The sequence below is a fragment of the Pholis gunnellus genome (genome assembly GCF_910591455.1).
Source record: "Pholis gunnellus genome assembly, chromosome: 7".
Classification (NCBI taxonomy): domain Eukaryota; kingdom Metazoa; phylum Chordata; class Actinopteri; order Perciformes; family Pholidae; genus Pholis; species Pholis gunnellus.
In genome coordinates this window covers 2,090,785-2,107,315 of record NC_136533.1, presented here as the reverse complement: position 1 = coordinate 2,107,315, position 16,531 = coordinate 2,090,785, and the positions used below count along the sequence as shown (strand labels likewise).

Sequence of the window (16,531 nt, the reverse complement as noted above, 5' to 3'; positions counted from 1 at the left end):
ACATTTCCATCAGCTCACAGTCTCTCTGTGATGCTCCTTAACATCCTCCTCCACGTGTCCATCGACTCCTCTCTGGAGCTCTTTGGGTCGTCTTGTCCCCCGGAGACGCTCTCACAAAGCCTCCCACGTCCACTCGTGTCTCCGCTGTCGGAGGACGACAGCTGTGAGCCCAGATTGCACAAAAGTTTTTTACTTCCATTTTAACGCTCTCTCTCTTATCTGTTGCTCCTCTCCCTCTATCTCCCCCTCATCTTTGCCCCCCCCCCCTCCTCTGCTGAAGCGCCCATCATCCGGTTTGAGACGGAGATCTTATCGGCCTCTCGCAGCTCGTCTCCTTAATCGAGTGAGACGAGAGGATCTCAGTGAAACTCTCTGTGTCGCTGCAGAGCGATCAAAGTCTTCCTCAGTGGACGTCTTCGTCCTCCTGAGACGTCACGCTGTTAGATTGATGTGTTTTCATGGAGTCAGAGCGTCGGTAACAGAGCATCAACACCCTAAACACTCACAATGACGGGGATTTGTTTTTCATTCATCATATAAAATTCATGACAGATGTCTCACATCAGGAACGATGGCTGTCACTGATGATCCACGTCTGAACTAACTCTGCACCTACAACGAATACTGACTCATGTAAGGATGCAAAATAAGTGAGTTTGTGCAGATACAAACATGCAAACACGTCTCTGGAAATAAGCTCATATGACAACATCCTGATATTCAGGTTTTAGGAGCGTTCTTTAGACGCGTTACATGCGTCTCAACAGAGGACTCTACACCTCTTTCCTGTTTACGAGCAGCTCTCTGTGTGTTGAACACAAACTAACTAATAGTTAGCAAAGCTGGAGAAGAGATGCTCAAGAGAAAAGGAGGAACACACCTACTCATGAACGTTATGAAGGTTAAGGAATGAAAAGAGGGACGCTGAGTTCACACCGTCATTCACCGGTGGAATCCTTGAACAAAGCGGATTATGACGCAGAGAAGCAAAATGCCGTTTTCCACTTTTTCCATATCGTGACGTGATAGACGGCGTGTTCGGGCGTCGACGTGGTGAGGATGAGGCACGCGGTCCTTTAATGTTATTTAGAAGATACTCTGCTGCATGTAGAAGGGAATATTTGTGGAATATTCATTTTTATTACCATGTAAACAGCTTAGTAGGAATATCGTCTTTCTGTTCTTGATCTGTTTTTATATATTTATGTCTTTAGTAGGAACCACAGACAGGAAGTCAAAGTGCTATAAAGACAAACGATCATCTTGGTCTTTATTTTTTTGATAATAAGACAAATGTGAAATAACACCAGCCGCGTTCTTTACAAACTGCTGGTTTGAAGTTTCCCTGGTGAGCGCTGCGCTGAGGCCGCACAGTGAAGACATCGATCACATCACAGGTGAGCGAGGTTCTCCTCTCAACGTGGAACCCGGTGTGAGACGTGTTCCGTCCACGGTTATCTGTCTTTCATTAGATTAAATGACGTCCCGACAGGAAGAAGAGTAGACGAGCAGACGTTACTGACGACAGCGGATTCAAAATAGATACGTGTTCTAGTCCTGCTGAGTCATTTCAGATCAAGCTAATTATCTTAAAATAACCACATCTAAGAACATAAAACACTGCTGATGAGGGGATAACGGAGACATCTTTGTAACAAAATCTTGAAAATGAAAATGTCGACGGGATCTGACTGAATAGAGACAAAGAGAGAGAAGACACAAGACAAAACTCTCTGAAGTATGAAGAGGGAGGACGAAATAACAGGAACTCTTTTACTAACCAGACACTACTAATACGTCAGCTGTGTGTTTGGAGGGACCGTATAGGACTTGTGACTGTAGTCTCCTTACAGTAAACACAGCACACAACCTGTTTGCTGTTCGTCTCTCTGCCATCAAAAATAAATGTGCTGTTATTTGTAGATATCCCACAAAGACAGTTCGTATGTAATCAAACCTAATCGTGAACCAGGAAGTAAGAAGAACACACAGAACAGGAAGGGGAGGGGGGATGGGTCAAGCAGAAACCGGTCTTCCAGCCCGGAGACGATTGTTGGCGTGAAACGAGAAGTCGGCTTCGAGTTATCCGTCACAAAGCTTTCTTATCTGAACTCGAACCACGATCTTAAACCTAACCGAGAAGTTCTGTTTCCTAAACCTGACTGAGCTCCGCGAGAAATAAATAGAAGTGACCACATCTGGACTGAGGAGGAGCCGAATACGTCTCCGGTAGAGACCTGTCAATCACTGTGTAGCCCCGCCCCTAAAGCGTCCCCCGCTTCATGGTCTGTTTATTCTCACTGCAACAGGTGAAGAAAGCAAACGTATCGTTGCTATCTGCCCAGCGGGGACCCTGATGGCACTGTTTGACAGGATTGATGTGTTTTTTCTGCAGTTTTTATATCTTTTTAGAGGACACACTCGTGTGGCGGAGCTGCAGGTGTGTGACCTGTAATTCAGTGCTTTAGAGCAGCTGGAGGCCGGCGCTTCAGGTGTGTGTGTGTGTGTGTGTGTGGCATTTCTGCAGCCCAGCAGGGAGGCCGCTACTCAGGCTGTAAGTGCCTCCAGTTATTTATTTATCAAAGGATCTCACAGATTGTCTATCTGACCTTCTGACATCAGATCTGCTGCTGGTTTCTTCTCAGGCTCCCGGGTTTTTTTTAATCAGTGTGGGAAAAAAACCAGGCGGTGGAGGGCGGCAGGGAGATCAACTGTCCATAGGTCAACATCATCAAGTCCGATCGATACGTGTTCTGGTGAAAAATAAATCAATGTTTCCTGACTCGCAGGCTCCCAGCGTGAGACAGTGTGGCCCGATCCCACAAAGTCCATTTAGGGTTTGGTGCCGTCTCACCGTCAAACCCGCCGGTCTTTTGACCTCAGACTGTTTAAAGGAAGTAGACGGAGTCATCGTATCGTCGCTCATTGGTTTTTGGACGTTTTGAAGCCTCAAGTTTGGCGATTTCGCTGTCGCCCGCTTTCATTACGGCCGTCGCCATCTTGACTTTTTGCAACCAGTGAACAGACGTGACCATATCTGGACTGAGTGACGTAGAGTACACGTCTCTGGTAGAGACCTGTCAATCACTGTGTAGCCCCGCCCCTAAAGCATCCCCTGCTTTATGGTCTGTGTGACTCTAAATGGACCATCATTTACTAAATGAACATCATGCTGTATTGAAGAAGACTTGAAACTAGAGATTGAGACCATAAACTCATGTTTACAATGTTTACTGAGGTAATAAATCAAGAGAGAAGTAGTCATTTTCTCATAGACTTCTATACAACCAGAGGAGTCGCCCCCTGGTGGACACTAGAGAGAATGCAGCTTTAACACACTTCTGTACAGGCTTCACTCGGCAGAACCGGAGGTTGCCGCCCAGTGTTATTTAGAGTAAAACAGACCATAAAGCAGGGTATGCTTTAGGGGTTCAGTTGGCTCTAACTCAAGATGCGACATCCAAAATACCGAACTTAAGGCTTCAAAACCATACGACACAAACCAATGTCTGATGTAACGGTGACTACGTCCACTTCCTACATACAGTCTGTGGTGTTTACTGTGTTCACGGCAGTAAGAGTGATATGTACTTTGACTTGAGGATCAGTGATGATAAACAAAAGTAACCGTAAACTGACTGAACACCATGTAAAGACATCACACGCACTACAAGCCTTCCACACAAACAAACAGCAGCTGTCATGTCCAGAGAGGCCGTGAACACATCAGGAGCCGCTCCGCCTGCAGCCGAACACATGTACTCCTCGGTGCTCCTGTGAGTGGGAGGCCTGTATCCGTCTGTTTTTCTTTGATACAAGTTTCACATGGAAGCTCGCTAATGCAGCATGAAAGTGGATTCACGCTCAGCCGAGGAGGAGTGTGTAAACGTTTGAAGTGTGCACGCGGCCAGTTTGTTCTTTTTCCACAGAGCAGCATACAAGTCTTCTTTAGCGTGTTTACGTCCACATTTATTCACCCGCGCAAGTTCATCACTTTCTGTTTGTTTCTTCTTTTTTCTGAGGATGCACAGCTTTTAATATTTGTGCCCGAAAGGATGTGATGTTTGAGAGCGGCCATGAGTTGATTCATTAGACTGTCCCGGTCGTCATTGCCTGGTTAAAGAATTAAGGAATCAAAAAAGAAAACATTTGATTCAAATCGTTTCTTGTGGCGGTGGAAGAGCTATAGAAAGTACACCGCTGAGATTGTGTCGCCACCGCATGATAGTTTAACACACACACACACACACACACACTTTGTCGGCGTGGAAGTTGTCAATAAACTATGACCTCGTCATATCACCAAAGCCCGCTGCATATGATGTTGGAATCATTCATCACATCTTGACAATATTGCACCTTGTTAGTGTGCCGAGAAAACCGAAGATCTCAGTGGCCAACTAATCTACATTTCCTTTTTTGATTTTTTTTTGCCTGAATGATCTCCAGCTGCTGCTTCCTCCTCCTCGTCTCCTTCCTCCTCCTCCTCCTCCTCAGAGATCAGTGGGAGGTGACGATGACTCAACGGCATCCTGATCAACCTGTTAGTCTGTCACATTAAAGGACTGCTGCCATTTGCGGCTGTCCTCTAACCACAGATCCTCATTCTGTCCCCGAGGACACATGACTGAAACATCCCCAGGTGCCAAATCCAAACCCTCCTCGTTAAAGGAGCGCGTCACGGTTTATGGAAGTTTGTTGAACTGTGTAAACACAGTGTGTTGGATTTATTTTCGTGCAGCTAGGCCAGCGGTTTCCCCCTGCTTCCAGTCTTTGTGTTACATAAATGTGTGTAATACACTTTTTTTTAAATACATTTAGATCTCATAAAACCCTGATGGCAAAACAGTCTTTACTCAAGGTCCTCTTACTGGCTCTTTCTGGAGCTTTTGACCGTATTCATAATAAGCAGATGGAGTTTAACTAATTTGTTTTAGAGCTGTAGATGTTCCAGACAAAAACGTAAGACAGACATATATATATATCCGTATATTACTGCAGTCACTGCAGTTTTTCACAGGCTGCTGTGCACAGCGGCATGACGGCTCCCCAAAAGTGAATCTAAAACATCTGGATCGCCCCCTGGTGGCTGGCTGTAGTAGTTGTAGGAGGAGCCTGATTTGATATATTTATTTGATAAGCTTTCTATGAGCGGAGCGCAGTCAGCAGCCTCCGTTTCGGAAAAGTGAAGTCAATGCGGAAGTGTCTTAAAACCTGCATTCTCTCTAGTGTCCACCAGGGGGCGACTCCTCTGGTTGTATAGAAGTCTATGAGAAAATGACTCTACTTCTCTCTTGATTTATTACCTCAGTAAACATTGTAAACATGAGTTTATGGTCTCAATCTCTAGTTTCAAGTCTTCTTCAATACAGCATGATGTTCATTTAGTGAATGATGGTCCATTTAGAGTCAAACAGACCATAAAGCAGGGGATGCTTTAGGGGCGGGGCTACACAGTGATTGACAGGTCTCTACCAGAGACGTATACGACGTCTCTACGTCACTCAACAGTTTGCGGAGCTGTTGAACTTCACAGCATTACAGCGAGTAATAAACTGCTAGCTGAGTGTATATTTCTTTCAGGACGGTGGTTGACAAATATTAAAATATGATCTCATGACATGAGTTGCATAAAAGGCATTGAAGCATTCTTAACAAGATCAGAATTAATGTTCATATCAGAACTTCCTCAGTCACAGTTCAATGTTCAGTACTAGTTGTGTTTTAACCTTCTGCTTTCACTCCGTATTTGCATCAACCGCCGTGTCCTTCAGCAGCTGATGCTGGTGACCTTTCACTTGTTGCATGGATGGAATAGATGTTTTTTAGCTGGAGGCTTGTTTTGCCGTGTGATCTGAACACCATCAAAGAAGACACAGTTCAAAGGTGGAGGCTGTTTAGCTTTAAGGCTACCTCAGTGAGAGTTTAACGGGTTCAAACTTTGATAAACACTAACTGAGGAGTTGTTTATTGGGGCTTTAACTGTAAAGGTTTAGATAAACACATGTTTGAACCCAAAAAGCATTTAAAAACAAATCAACTTCTTACTTAATAAATCTATAAAAGTAAATAACACTGTAAAATGACTGGAACACTAATGCAGAGCAACAGTAGAGGAGGTGGAGGGGAATGAATGAAGTGGACCCGGACATGAGCTCCTGGGCTGATGGGGGAGTGGACGCAGGTGTGTGTGTGTGTGTGTGTGTGTGTGTGTGTGTGTGTGTGTGTGTGTGTGTGTGTGTGTGGGCGGGCGGGCGGTAGAGGTCGGCTGATGGGATCTGAAACAGCAGAACTAGTGAAATGTGGGACTATGAGCTAGAATGGCTTCACAACCGTTCTGATTCTCTCCTTCGCTCTGTTTTCCTGATAATTCCTCTGCAGACTTTATATAGACGGACTCGTTGAACCTCGTAGACTTCGTTGTAATCTCCGAGAGTACTCATGTCGCCACAATAAGTAAATCGTAACCTCTTATTCTGTGTTCGTCGCGTTACATCGTTTGTGTTTATTCGCGTCATTTGCGCTGGAGAGTAGCAGGGGCTCCCTCCGTGTAGACGTTTCATCAATCACGGCTGAAAGAAGCACTATCGCTGCTTCGTGCATGTTGTAGAAGTACCGGAGATCACGGGAAACTAAACGTCGGGTCTCGGTTCGTAACATCATCTGGAAACTCGTAGACTTCAACGTAGCCTCGGAGATTAAGGCGTGACTTTGCAGACATCGATGTAACCTCAGCGTGACCTCGTAGACTATACGACGTTTTGAAGAATCCAAAATCCAACATCTGGTTTGTGTTTTCATTGCGCTCTGTGTCGTTCGTCCAGCAGAGGCTCTCGTGATACAATTGGAATCTAGATCAGACAGAAGCTGCAAATCATTCCTGGCATTTAATTTAACTGAGCTCACAGTGTGTATCGCCTCTTGCGTTGACTCATTTGTCTCATGTGTAACAGAAGAGAGAGAGCATCAACGTACTTCTTTGTTGCTTCTCGATGTCTGAGATGTCTCTCAATACTTCTACGTTGACTCTGTCGCCGTGTAGTGTTCTCTTTGCCCGTGTGGTCTGGTGATTAGCAGAGGTTGATGGGAATGCCATTAGTTTTGCAGGTATTTGGCCATTAATGTAAGTATTGGACAAATTGAAGGCAATACTGGAAACTTAAGGGATCCCCATGGTTATTAATATTGCTGCTTAGGGGGACATGAATGTCTGTGCCAGTTTTAATGGCAATGCATCTGAGAAAACCACAAATGTGAACCTCATTATGGTTCTGAATGTTTTCTTCTTCCCTCCATCATGACTACTACCTGTACATTTATTATTTCTCTGATTTGATTTCCTCGCCATTTCCTGCTCACCCGTTTGTTGTCGGTTCAGGGAATCAGAATAGATATGACGTCACACAGCAGGGGGTTCGTTCTCCATCAGAGCAGCGGTGTGCTCTGACTTCCTGCTTCACGGGTCCGACACAAAGCCCCCCCTCCCCCCTCCCCCTCCCCCCCCCGACAGACTGATGCTTTCATAACTCCACTACTTCACGGTTCATCTGTGAGAGGAGCAATGGGACCGGTGTTAAAAAGATGCTGCAGCAGCTTCGCTGGAGGCAGAGGAGAAGCCCACGCGTGTTCCTTTAATCTGCACAGCGTCAGCTTTTTATTGAACATGAAGCAATTTGTTTTTTAAGAATAAACACTGTCGGATCGGTTCAGCTGGTAGACGATCTGTTGCAGGCTTCACAAAATGACGCATGGCTTCGATGAAGCCACCACTGTGGGAGGTTTCTCTTCGTCTAATTGGTCCAAATTGAGCTTCCACAGAGTCTCACACATGCACCACAGTCTGGATCAGTACCGGCTTCCTGTCCGCGGACTTCATCAGACTCAGAGAACCTCACATTTAAACAGCTCTTGTTAGTAGTGCTAATACGCTATTTACTGCAGTTATCAGGAAAATGATGACTAATGTCAGCAACAGTCTGTGTAGTGCTTTGGGTTTTCATCCAATTTTTAAGATTTGATTTAATGTTTTTATGAAATCTTTCTCATTTAAAGAGGTGAAAATGAAACACAAGTGTGGTTGACGTTGTGTACCGTCTCATTTGCACCTTTCAAGTGTTAGCTGTAGAAATAAGTGTTGGATTTCTGGATCAAAATCTTCTTTCCTGTTTCTTTAACGGACTGAAGATGGCCTGAAGGAACTCTCTGATTGATCCGGGAAATAATCCGAAGTCAGCGTGTACTTTCTTCTGTGAAAACAAATTGGATCTACGGAGCTCATTCCAGCACTGCTGACTTTCAGCTTTCTCTGTGGTGGAAGTTATTCTTTAAATCTTTTTCTTATTCTGATAAATGAAGCGTTCGGACGGACTGACCGAGTCTAATATCGAGCTGCAGCATGTTTTATGCATGAAGGGGCGTCTGAGCAGCGATGATGCACCGCTCCGCTGGAAGAACATTCAAACACTCTGATGTGGACATCAACTGAGAAGTCTGATCAGAAACAGAAGACTTTTCTGAGTCTCTGTACTGTTCTATGACTTCAAAGATGTTTGTTATTCTGTCTTTATTCAAGCAACGTTTCCTACTGATTTCTAGAAAAAACCTGTTTTTGTAGACGTCTGACCACCAGCTTTAGTTGTTTTCTCTTGTTTCTGGGGAATCGTGTTGAGTCTGTCAGTTTGGCAGATGGCTCGAAATACTACAATACCCATGAGCCCTGGCTGCTGTTGCCATGGAGAAGCCAGTCAGAGGCACGAATTGGAGCAAATTCAGAAGGCCTAGTTGTTGTTGTTGTTGTTGTTGTTGTTGTTGTTGTTGTTGTTGTCCTGATGATGATTCAGCCAGGAGAGTTTCCTGATGGTTCCGAACCGTAGAAGAGCTCCAACAGTGAGTCACCAACGAGTCCTCACACTCTGCCAACATACAAGTACCACAAGTTCTCATCTCCACCGTCCACTTCAGAGGACGGGGACGGTCCTTCAGCGCTGAAATAATTCATTGATTATTTTATTGTATGGCTTCGTTCGGCAGCGCCAGCGTTAGCCAGCGTTCGCCAGCGTTAGCCAGCGTTCGCCAGCGTTAGCCAGCGCTAGCCAGCGTTAGCCAGCGTTAGCCAGCGTTAGCCATTGTTCGCCAGCGTTAGCCAGCGTTAGCCAAGAGGCTATTTCTCATCTGTAGTCGGATGTTAGAAAGTAAATCTAAAAAATGATTCAAATGACAAAGTTATGCAACGCGAAGCAAATGACTCATGGACCAAAGACAAGATTATGTTGCATTAATATACACTAAAAACATACATGTCAGAAGAACAACGCATGCATAAGCATATTTAAGCACGAATAGAAGACGTGCAGGTAGATGAGGGTCGACTGACTAAAGATCTGAAACCGTCGGTCGATCCTTCAGCACATCGGGCAGAACTCTCTCTCTCTCTGCAGCTTCTCCAAAGTGACGACTTGCTGCTTTCCTCTGTTGATCGTTTTAAACTTGAACGTTATTGCGTTTCATGATTGTTTGTAAGACGAAAACGAGACGGGCCACAAACGCTCGTCTCCTGTGTCTTTAATCTCCCGACTCCCAGCCCGGCGCTCCGCTGGTGTGTAAATAATTTAGCGAAACTTTTAAAGCTCCAATTAATTCGATCAGCGGGGAGGGAGGAAGCCCCCCCGCTGATCGATTCATTAGTAATAATGGCTGACATTTGTGTCGCCAGACAAAGCGGAGGAGAGCCTATAGAATCCAGAGAGCAGGGGGGGGGGAGGGGGCAGAACCACCGACATGCTTCAGTCTGAGAGTCCTCAAGATAATACAGGCTGCATTTGAATTAGGTTTCTTTGACTGATACAGACGTTTATGTGAACTACAAACATGTTTTCCAAAATTCCCTATTATTAAAAAAAATAATTGTAGATGTAATTTAAACTAGATTAACATCAAACTAGAAACACTGATATATTAAAACAATGGTGATTGTATTGTTTCTCGTTACCTCTGTTTCATTTTCGAATACTTTGGAAAAGAGAGAGACTGCAGTGGAGCCAGACTTTCAACCAATGAGCTCCTCCTCCTCCTACAGGACCGTTCACCTGCATTCTACCACAGCCTGCTGCAACCCGATTGGTCAATACGACGCGGACTACGTTCCGAAAGTTAAATCCTTCCCCGTTTTCTACAGATTCTACACATGAATGCAGAATCTGTTCGTATAGATAATATTTTCAGACTGGTCTCATCCAGCATCCGTAGCTTTACCTATTCCTGTGAAGATGGACGTTTATTTTAAGACTGTATGCATGAAACGAGAGGAAATGTACACGTGTTGCTGGACTTCGGTGTGAAAACGTTGGAAAAATACGGAGTGAGATATCCTACGAACCGTTGTATGAGGATATGTTGACCTTAAAAACCCACACGCTGTATAAGAAGTGGACGTAGTCATCGTGACGTCATCCATTGGTTTGTGGGCTGATGTTTTGAAGCCTTGAGTTCGGCGATTTTCTCGTCTCCATCTTGGATTACGGCCGTCGCCATGTTTTTCTAGCAGCCACAACAGAAGTGACCATATCTGGACTCGGGAGGAGTGATCCCCTGCTTTATGGTCTGTTTGACTCTAAATGGACCATCATTTACTAAATGAACATCATGCTGTATTGAAGAAGACTTGAAACTAGAGATTGAGACCATAAACTCATGTTTACAATGTTTACTGAGGTAATAAATCAAGAGAGAAGTAGAGTCATTTTCTCATAGACTTCTATACAACCAGAGGAGTCGCCCCCTGGTGGACACTAGAGAGAGTGCAGCTTTAACACATGAAACTAGAGATTGAGACCATAAACTCATGTTTACAATGTTTACTGAGGTAATAAATCAAGAGAGAAGTAGAGTCATTTTCATGGTTTGCACGTCTAATTCTGACATAACCTCAGAGCAGTCAAATACTGACGCGTTCTTTTAAAAAACAATGAACCTACGTGATTGTGAGTGGTGCCACCAAGTCAACACGTTTCCAACAGGATCTTCCTTCCTGTGATGAAACGTCAGATCTGCGTTCATCCACCGTCCGCTTCAGCTGCCATAGAAACCCTCTGCTTAGTGAGCCACCGGCTCCTCCATCAGTCCGTGTTCACGCCGGTCATCATTAGATAATCACCATTGTGCTGTCTGCTGATAGCAGAGACGGGCGGATGTACCAAAGGTTCATTCGCTTGTAATTCTGTTCTCGGAAAACAGATAATTGTTGTTTTTCTGTTCAATAATCATTGAGTGCGTCGCATGCTCGCTAGAAAATAGAGTCCGATTAAATGACAAGCAGCAGAGAGGAGAGCTCACAACAAGTGTGTTTTACATAACCGCTGTACTTTACTGCACTTTTAGATGTACACTTTGAATATTTATCAGTATAAAGTCTTTATTTGGTTAAAAGAAGAACTGCTTTGGTTCGTCGCTGTGTCATTTTTTTTTAAGGAGCCGTCTCAGTTAAGGAAAGGTGACATCGGTTTCATCCGGGCATTGTCGGCTGTAATTCGTCGATACCCCACAACATCATTTTGTACGTGAAGAGAAAGTATAAAGACCGCAAAAGGACACAACGTGTGCAGAAAGGGAGAGGAGGTGGATGGATCATATGAACAGCATCTTTCAGCCGTTTGTGTTTTTCAGGTAACGGAACATCCGTGGTGCTTTTAACCCAAACAGACGTTTCCTAAACCTGACTCAGTCGTGTTGTTGCCTAAACCTCACCGGTTGTTTCCTGTCGAGACGAAAATGTATTTTGAAAAGACTGGAGTAACTTTTCCTTTAAGATATAAGAACCGTTGCTTTCATTATATACCAACACAATGAACTCATCCATCACTTAAACACTGCGTTTAAAAAGGATTTCACATTAAACACAACATTAAATCAAAATAATAGAATATAATACGCTTGTTTGCATCAGCGTCCATCCCCTCTGTGAGGACGGGTCCTGCACATCTGGACACTGCAGTTGTCGGGTTGCTCCATTCATTCACAAATTGTCGGTGATGCCTTCGCTATCGGTGTATTTCACCACGGCCTTTACTAAAACCAGTTTACTGTGACAGTGATAAAAAGCATCTTTCTGATCAGCTCCATCATATTCTGACTCGTTGATCACTGATCACTTCCAATGTGTTCCAGGTTCTTCTTCTCGGTTTCTGTCAGTCGGCTGAAGAGCTGAACAGAGAATGGGACGAGACGAGTCCTCTCGTCCCACCTGGCCGGCTAACCGACGCCGACATCTGTCTCCTCCGCTTCCTCTCCTCCAGTCTGTCTTCAGTCCTCCAGCAGATCGGAGCCGTTTTGCGTTGAGCGATGCAGAAAAGGCGGATTAGCTGCCGTTAGCCGGCTCCCCCGGTGGCAGCCACATCTGTCCCCTCCCACTTCATCCACTTCACCTCAAAGAGGACTTTTTGTTCCCCCGTGTGTCGTCTCTCAGCGCCCCCCTGCTGATTTTCTTCAACATAAAATAACTCATTAGTTTTAGCGTGGAACATCTCCTCGTTGGAGTGGTTTCCGTTCCGCCTCGTTAGCCGTCGTTAGCTCCGCGGCGGCTCCTCTCCATCTCGCAGCCGGTTCCTACCACAACCCTCGCAGCAGACTGAATGTCTGTCAGCAGCTTCTGCGAGTCTTTTCACATTCTGCTGATATTGATCATTGAGTCAGCTTGATTTATACAACCCAACGTCAGACATCACAAAGTTGCCTCAAGGGGATTTACAATCTGTACAGCGTACAACACCCTCCGCCCTTTGACCCTCGATTCAGATAAACTACCAAGAAAAACTCTTCAGCGGGAAAAAAGGACGAAACGTCATGAAAAGAATAAATACTCGTTCATAATGCTTGTTGACGTGGTTCAGTCCTCTTGTCTTTATGCTGTATTGAAGAAGACTTGGAACTAGAGATTGAGACCATAAACTCATGTTTACAATGTTTACTGAGGTAATAAATCAAGAGAGAAGTAGAGTCATTTTCTCATAGACTTCTATACAACCAGAGGAGTCGCCCCCTGGTGGACACTAGAGAGAATGCAGCTTTAAGACATGAAGCTTTGGCTTCACTGCAGAACCGGAGGTTGCCTGTAGGTACAAGGTGGTACGAAACATTTCATCTCTCTCTGCATGTGCTGCTGCACTCTTTATGTTCATCTTCTCTTCCGTGACTTTAACATGGAAGTGACCAGGGTGCTTATTCACACATGAGACCGGCCGTCAGATTAGCATAAAGGAGTGCATGTCTGAGAGGAAGCGGTATCGGTGTAGATGGAAACGTCAGCGATTAGTTTGAGATCGTTCAGAGCGGTGTCTCCATTAACAGTTCGTTTGGAGCCTCTAACATGTCGCTCAGACTACTACATATCTTTAAGAACTTCATTCTTCATGTGCTGTTATATAATAGTCTGATTATTTTTTAACTCTCAAATATTGAGCGGTATTGAGAAATCCAACAGTTGGAAGTAAAACCTGATCTTACGTAATCACGGATGCGCACAACTTTTACAAAATGTAGCAGAATATTATTCATATTAATGAATTGTGTCTTCCTCTGGACTTTGGATTAAAGGAATCAGTCGGGAACATGAAGCTGAATGAGTAAGAATGTTTGATGCTGGTATCCTCAGCTGCTGCTCTCTGAGCTCTCGGCCTCCATTAGATGAATCACTTCCTCTCACTGTTGACGTGCCGCTCACAGTCTCCGAGCGACTCGCAGGAGGAGGTGAAGCAGCCGGCTGAGAGACGTTTAATGTCACACCGAGCCGCCGCTTCAGTCTGAGCCACTTATCCTCCCGTCAGACTCGGCGAGCGGCTCTCCGGATAAAGAACTTCTGCCAAAAGCCGCCGATGTGAATGAGAGTTTAACATTAGGCCCACAGAATGGCTGTGTGGAGGAGGACGGTCGCCCTCTGCACGTTTTCGGGTGATTTCACTCCCAAACGTCTGAACAGAGTTCGGTGAACCTCGACATGATTTCTTTACATTTTAAAGTATTTTTGTTAACAGCGTTTGGATGCATTTAAAAGGAATTGAAAGTCCTGAATTATGCTCGATTATTGATTTATTATAATTTAATCCTACATGAATAACTTAAGCGCACATTGAAACCGCAGACTGTATCTAAGAATTGGACGTCGTCATCGTGACGTCAGCGGTTTGTGCGCCGATGTTTTGAAGCCTCGAAATTCGGCGATTTCGCCATCTTGGATTACGACCGCCGCCATGTTGGTTTTTTTTGCAGCCAGTTAACGAAAGTTACCGTATTTGGATTGAAGAGGAGTGACGCAGAGACGCTGTATACTTTATTTGGACGAGAGGTTGGAGTTGGGCACACTTAGCAGCGCCAGCTAGCTAGCTAGCATGGTTAGCAAGGTGCATCGATGATTCAAGATGAACTGTGATGCTAATTTTTGGCGGGCGAGAAACGGGCTCTTTAGTACGGTGTTTAATTCAGCACATGATGAGCTGTCGTCACTCACGTTTCTCTTTTCTTCTGCTTCTCTTTCCCCGGCAGGGCTTCCTGAAGAGCGAGCGCGTCTCCCGGATGGTCCACAGCGGCGGCTGCTCGGCCAGCGACTTCCGCGACGTCTTCAAGAAGAACATCGAGCGGCGCGTCCGCAGCCTCCCGGAGATCGACGGCCTGAGCAAAGAGACGGTCCTGAGCTCCTGGATCGCCAAGTACGACGCCATCTACAGGGGGGACGAGGACATGCGGCGCCAGCCCCAGCGGGCCCACCTGAGCGCCGTGTCGGAGCTCATCCTCAGCAAGGAGCAGCTGTACGAGATGTTCCAGCAGATCCTCGGCATCCGCAAGTTCGAGCACCAGCTGCTGTACAACGCCTGCCAGGTGAGCCGCTGGAGGTCGACCGACACGCGTGGAAGCATTTAAACCCTCCGTTTGAATCGCTCCTGTCATATTTTTCTCATCATGGCTAGAAGTAGAGAGAACTCAAAAAGTACTTCAAGAAGTTCAATCATGTCTTCATAGTTTCACTGAGGAGCTCACAATTTAATGTTTTTTACAGAATCTGGTTACTTTAAATGGTTTATTTGGGACGAGATTTTAAATGGAACGTGTCACAATTTCAAGCTCAGTTTCAGTTGCGTTTTCTGACGGAAGTGTTAGTCACCTATGATGTGTTCAAGGCCCGTCGGAAAGATGAAAATCGGACAGCTTCTGGCTGTGATAAATGTGTAGTTTTGATGGTCGTTTAAAGAAAACACACAATGTTAATTATTTCTGACGTCTACGGTTGAATGATGAAGCAAATGTCCACAGCTGTAGTTCCCCTAATGTCCACTAGATGCTGCTCTAAAGTCTTTTACTCCATATATGAGACCACCGCTGCCTCCTTATTAGACCTGACATTCTTTCATTTCTACAACTCTGATTACACAGAAATATAACTTGGATCACAAATCTTGTCAGTTTGTCAAACAGCCTCATCAGCAGCAGAACATCACGAAGGTCTCAGCACGCTGCTGCTCAGTAATTACACCAATCTGAATCTGCACAGTGAGCACCATCCAGACGGGAGTGACACTTATTTAAATATGTTGGAGAGCTGACATGCACTCAGAATGAAGATGAGGACTGAAGCTTTGTGGTTTACAGTGATCATGACGCGGTCCGGAGTTCACAGTCTCAAACGCAATAGTCCTTCAGGGTTTAATAATGATGATAATTAAATGATAGTGAAGAGTGAGTGTGTGAGTGAGTTTAGGCACAAATGTGATGTTGTTCTTTGTCAAACACGACAGATTTCAACCTAAATGTAGTTGATTTGGAGGATGAAATGGAGAAGGAGAGAAATATATAATGTTATTATGACTAGGTTTATTAAAATGGGACTCTCAGTGGGAGAGCTGTTGACCTCTGACCTCTGGGTCTTCAGGCCTGACCGGTTCAGGTCTCGTTGAGTTCCTCGGAGTCCGTCTCCTGACCTGCAGCGACCTGCGGTCGTCTTCTGTCTGCTGAAAACTTAAAGGTCAGATTCAAAGGTCACAGACTGCAGCAGAGACGAGCCGGCAGACTCGCTGGACGCTTCACTTCATTCATGTGTCGTTCTACAGCTTCTCTCGTCTCACACCCAGCTCCTCTCTTTCTGTTTCATGACTCGGCTTTTTAATATTTTTCACCTTGAGACCATTTATGTTCTGTCAGAGAAAAGAATGAAATCAGTGCAGGCAGACATTAAACACATAAATATATAATATATTTATGAACAGCAAATAAAGAATTTCAAACATCCAAAAATACCTACATTTTTAAAACGCAGTGGATAATATGAATACGATTAATACCGACTGCAAATATAAAGCGACGTCTCAGAGCAACCAGAGCGTGAACTCGATTCAATACAAAGATTCATAAAGTCTCAGCAGCAATACTCAAAACTAATGACGACGTCAGAGAGAACAAGCGCTGCAGAACCTCAACCAGCTCGTTATCGATGACATCATCCACGTGTTCTGTGAGTGTCACTACTCTTCACTCTGTCTGTTCCTCCTCT

General features: G+C 44.9%; 1 protein-coding gene across 1 annotated transcript in view; it reads left to right on the top strand.

Annotated features, from left to right (window-relative positions):
- The window catches only part of cadps2 (Ca++-dependent secretion activator 2), a 152,883-nt gene that overhangs the window by 32,505 nt on the left and 103,847 nt on the right, over window positions 1-16,531 (top strand). Inside the window, exon 3 of the mRNA XM_079163449.1 lies at window positions 14,533-14,865. Within this exon, the coding sequence (XP_079019575.1) occupies window positions 14,533-14,865 (333 nt within the window). The remainder of the gene's footprint in view (window positions 1-14,532; window positions 14,866-16,531) is intronic.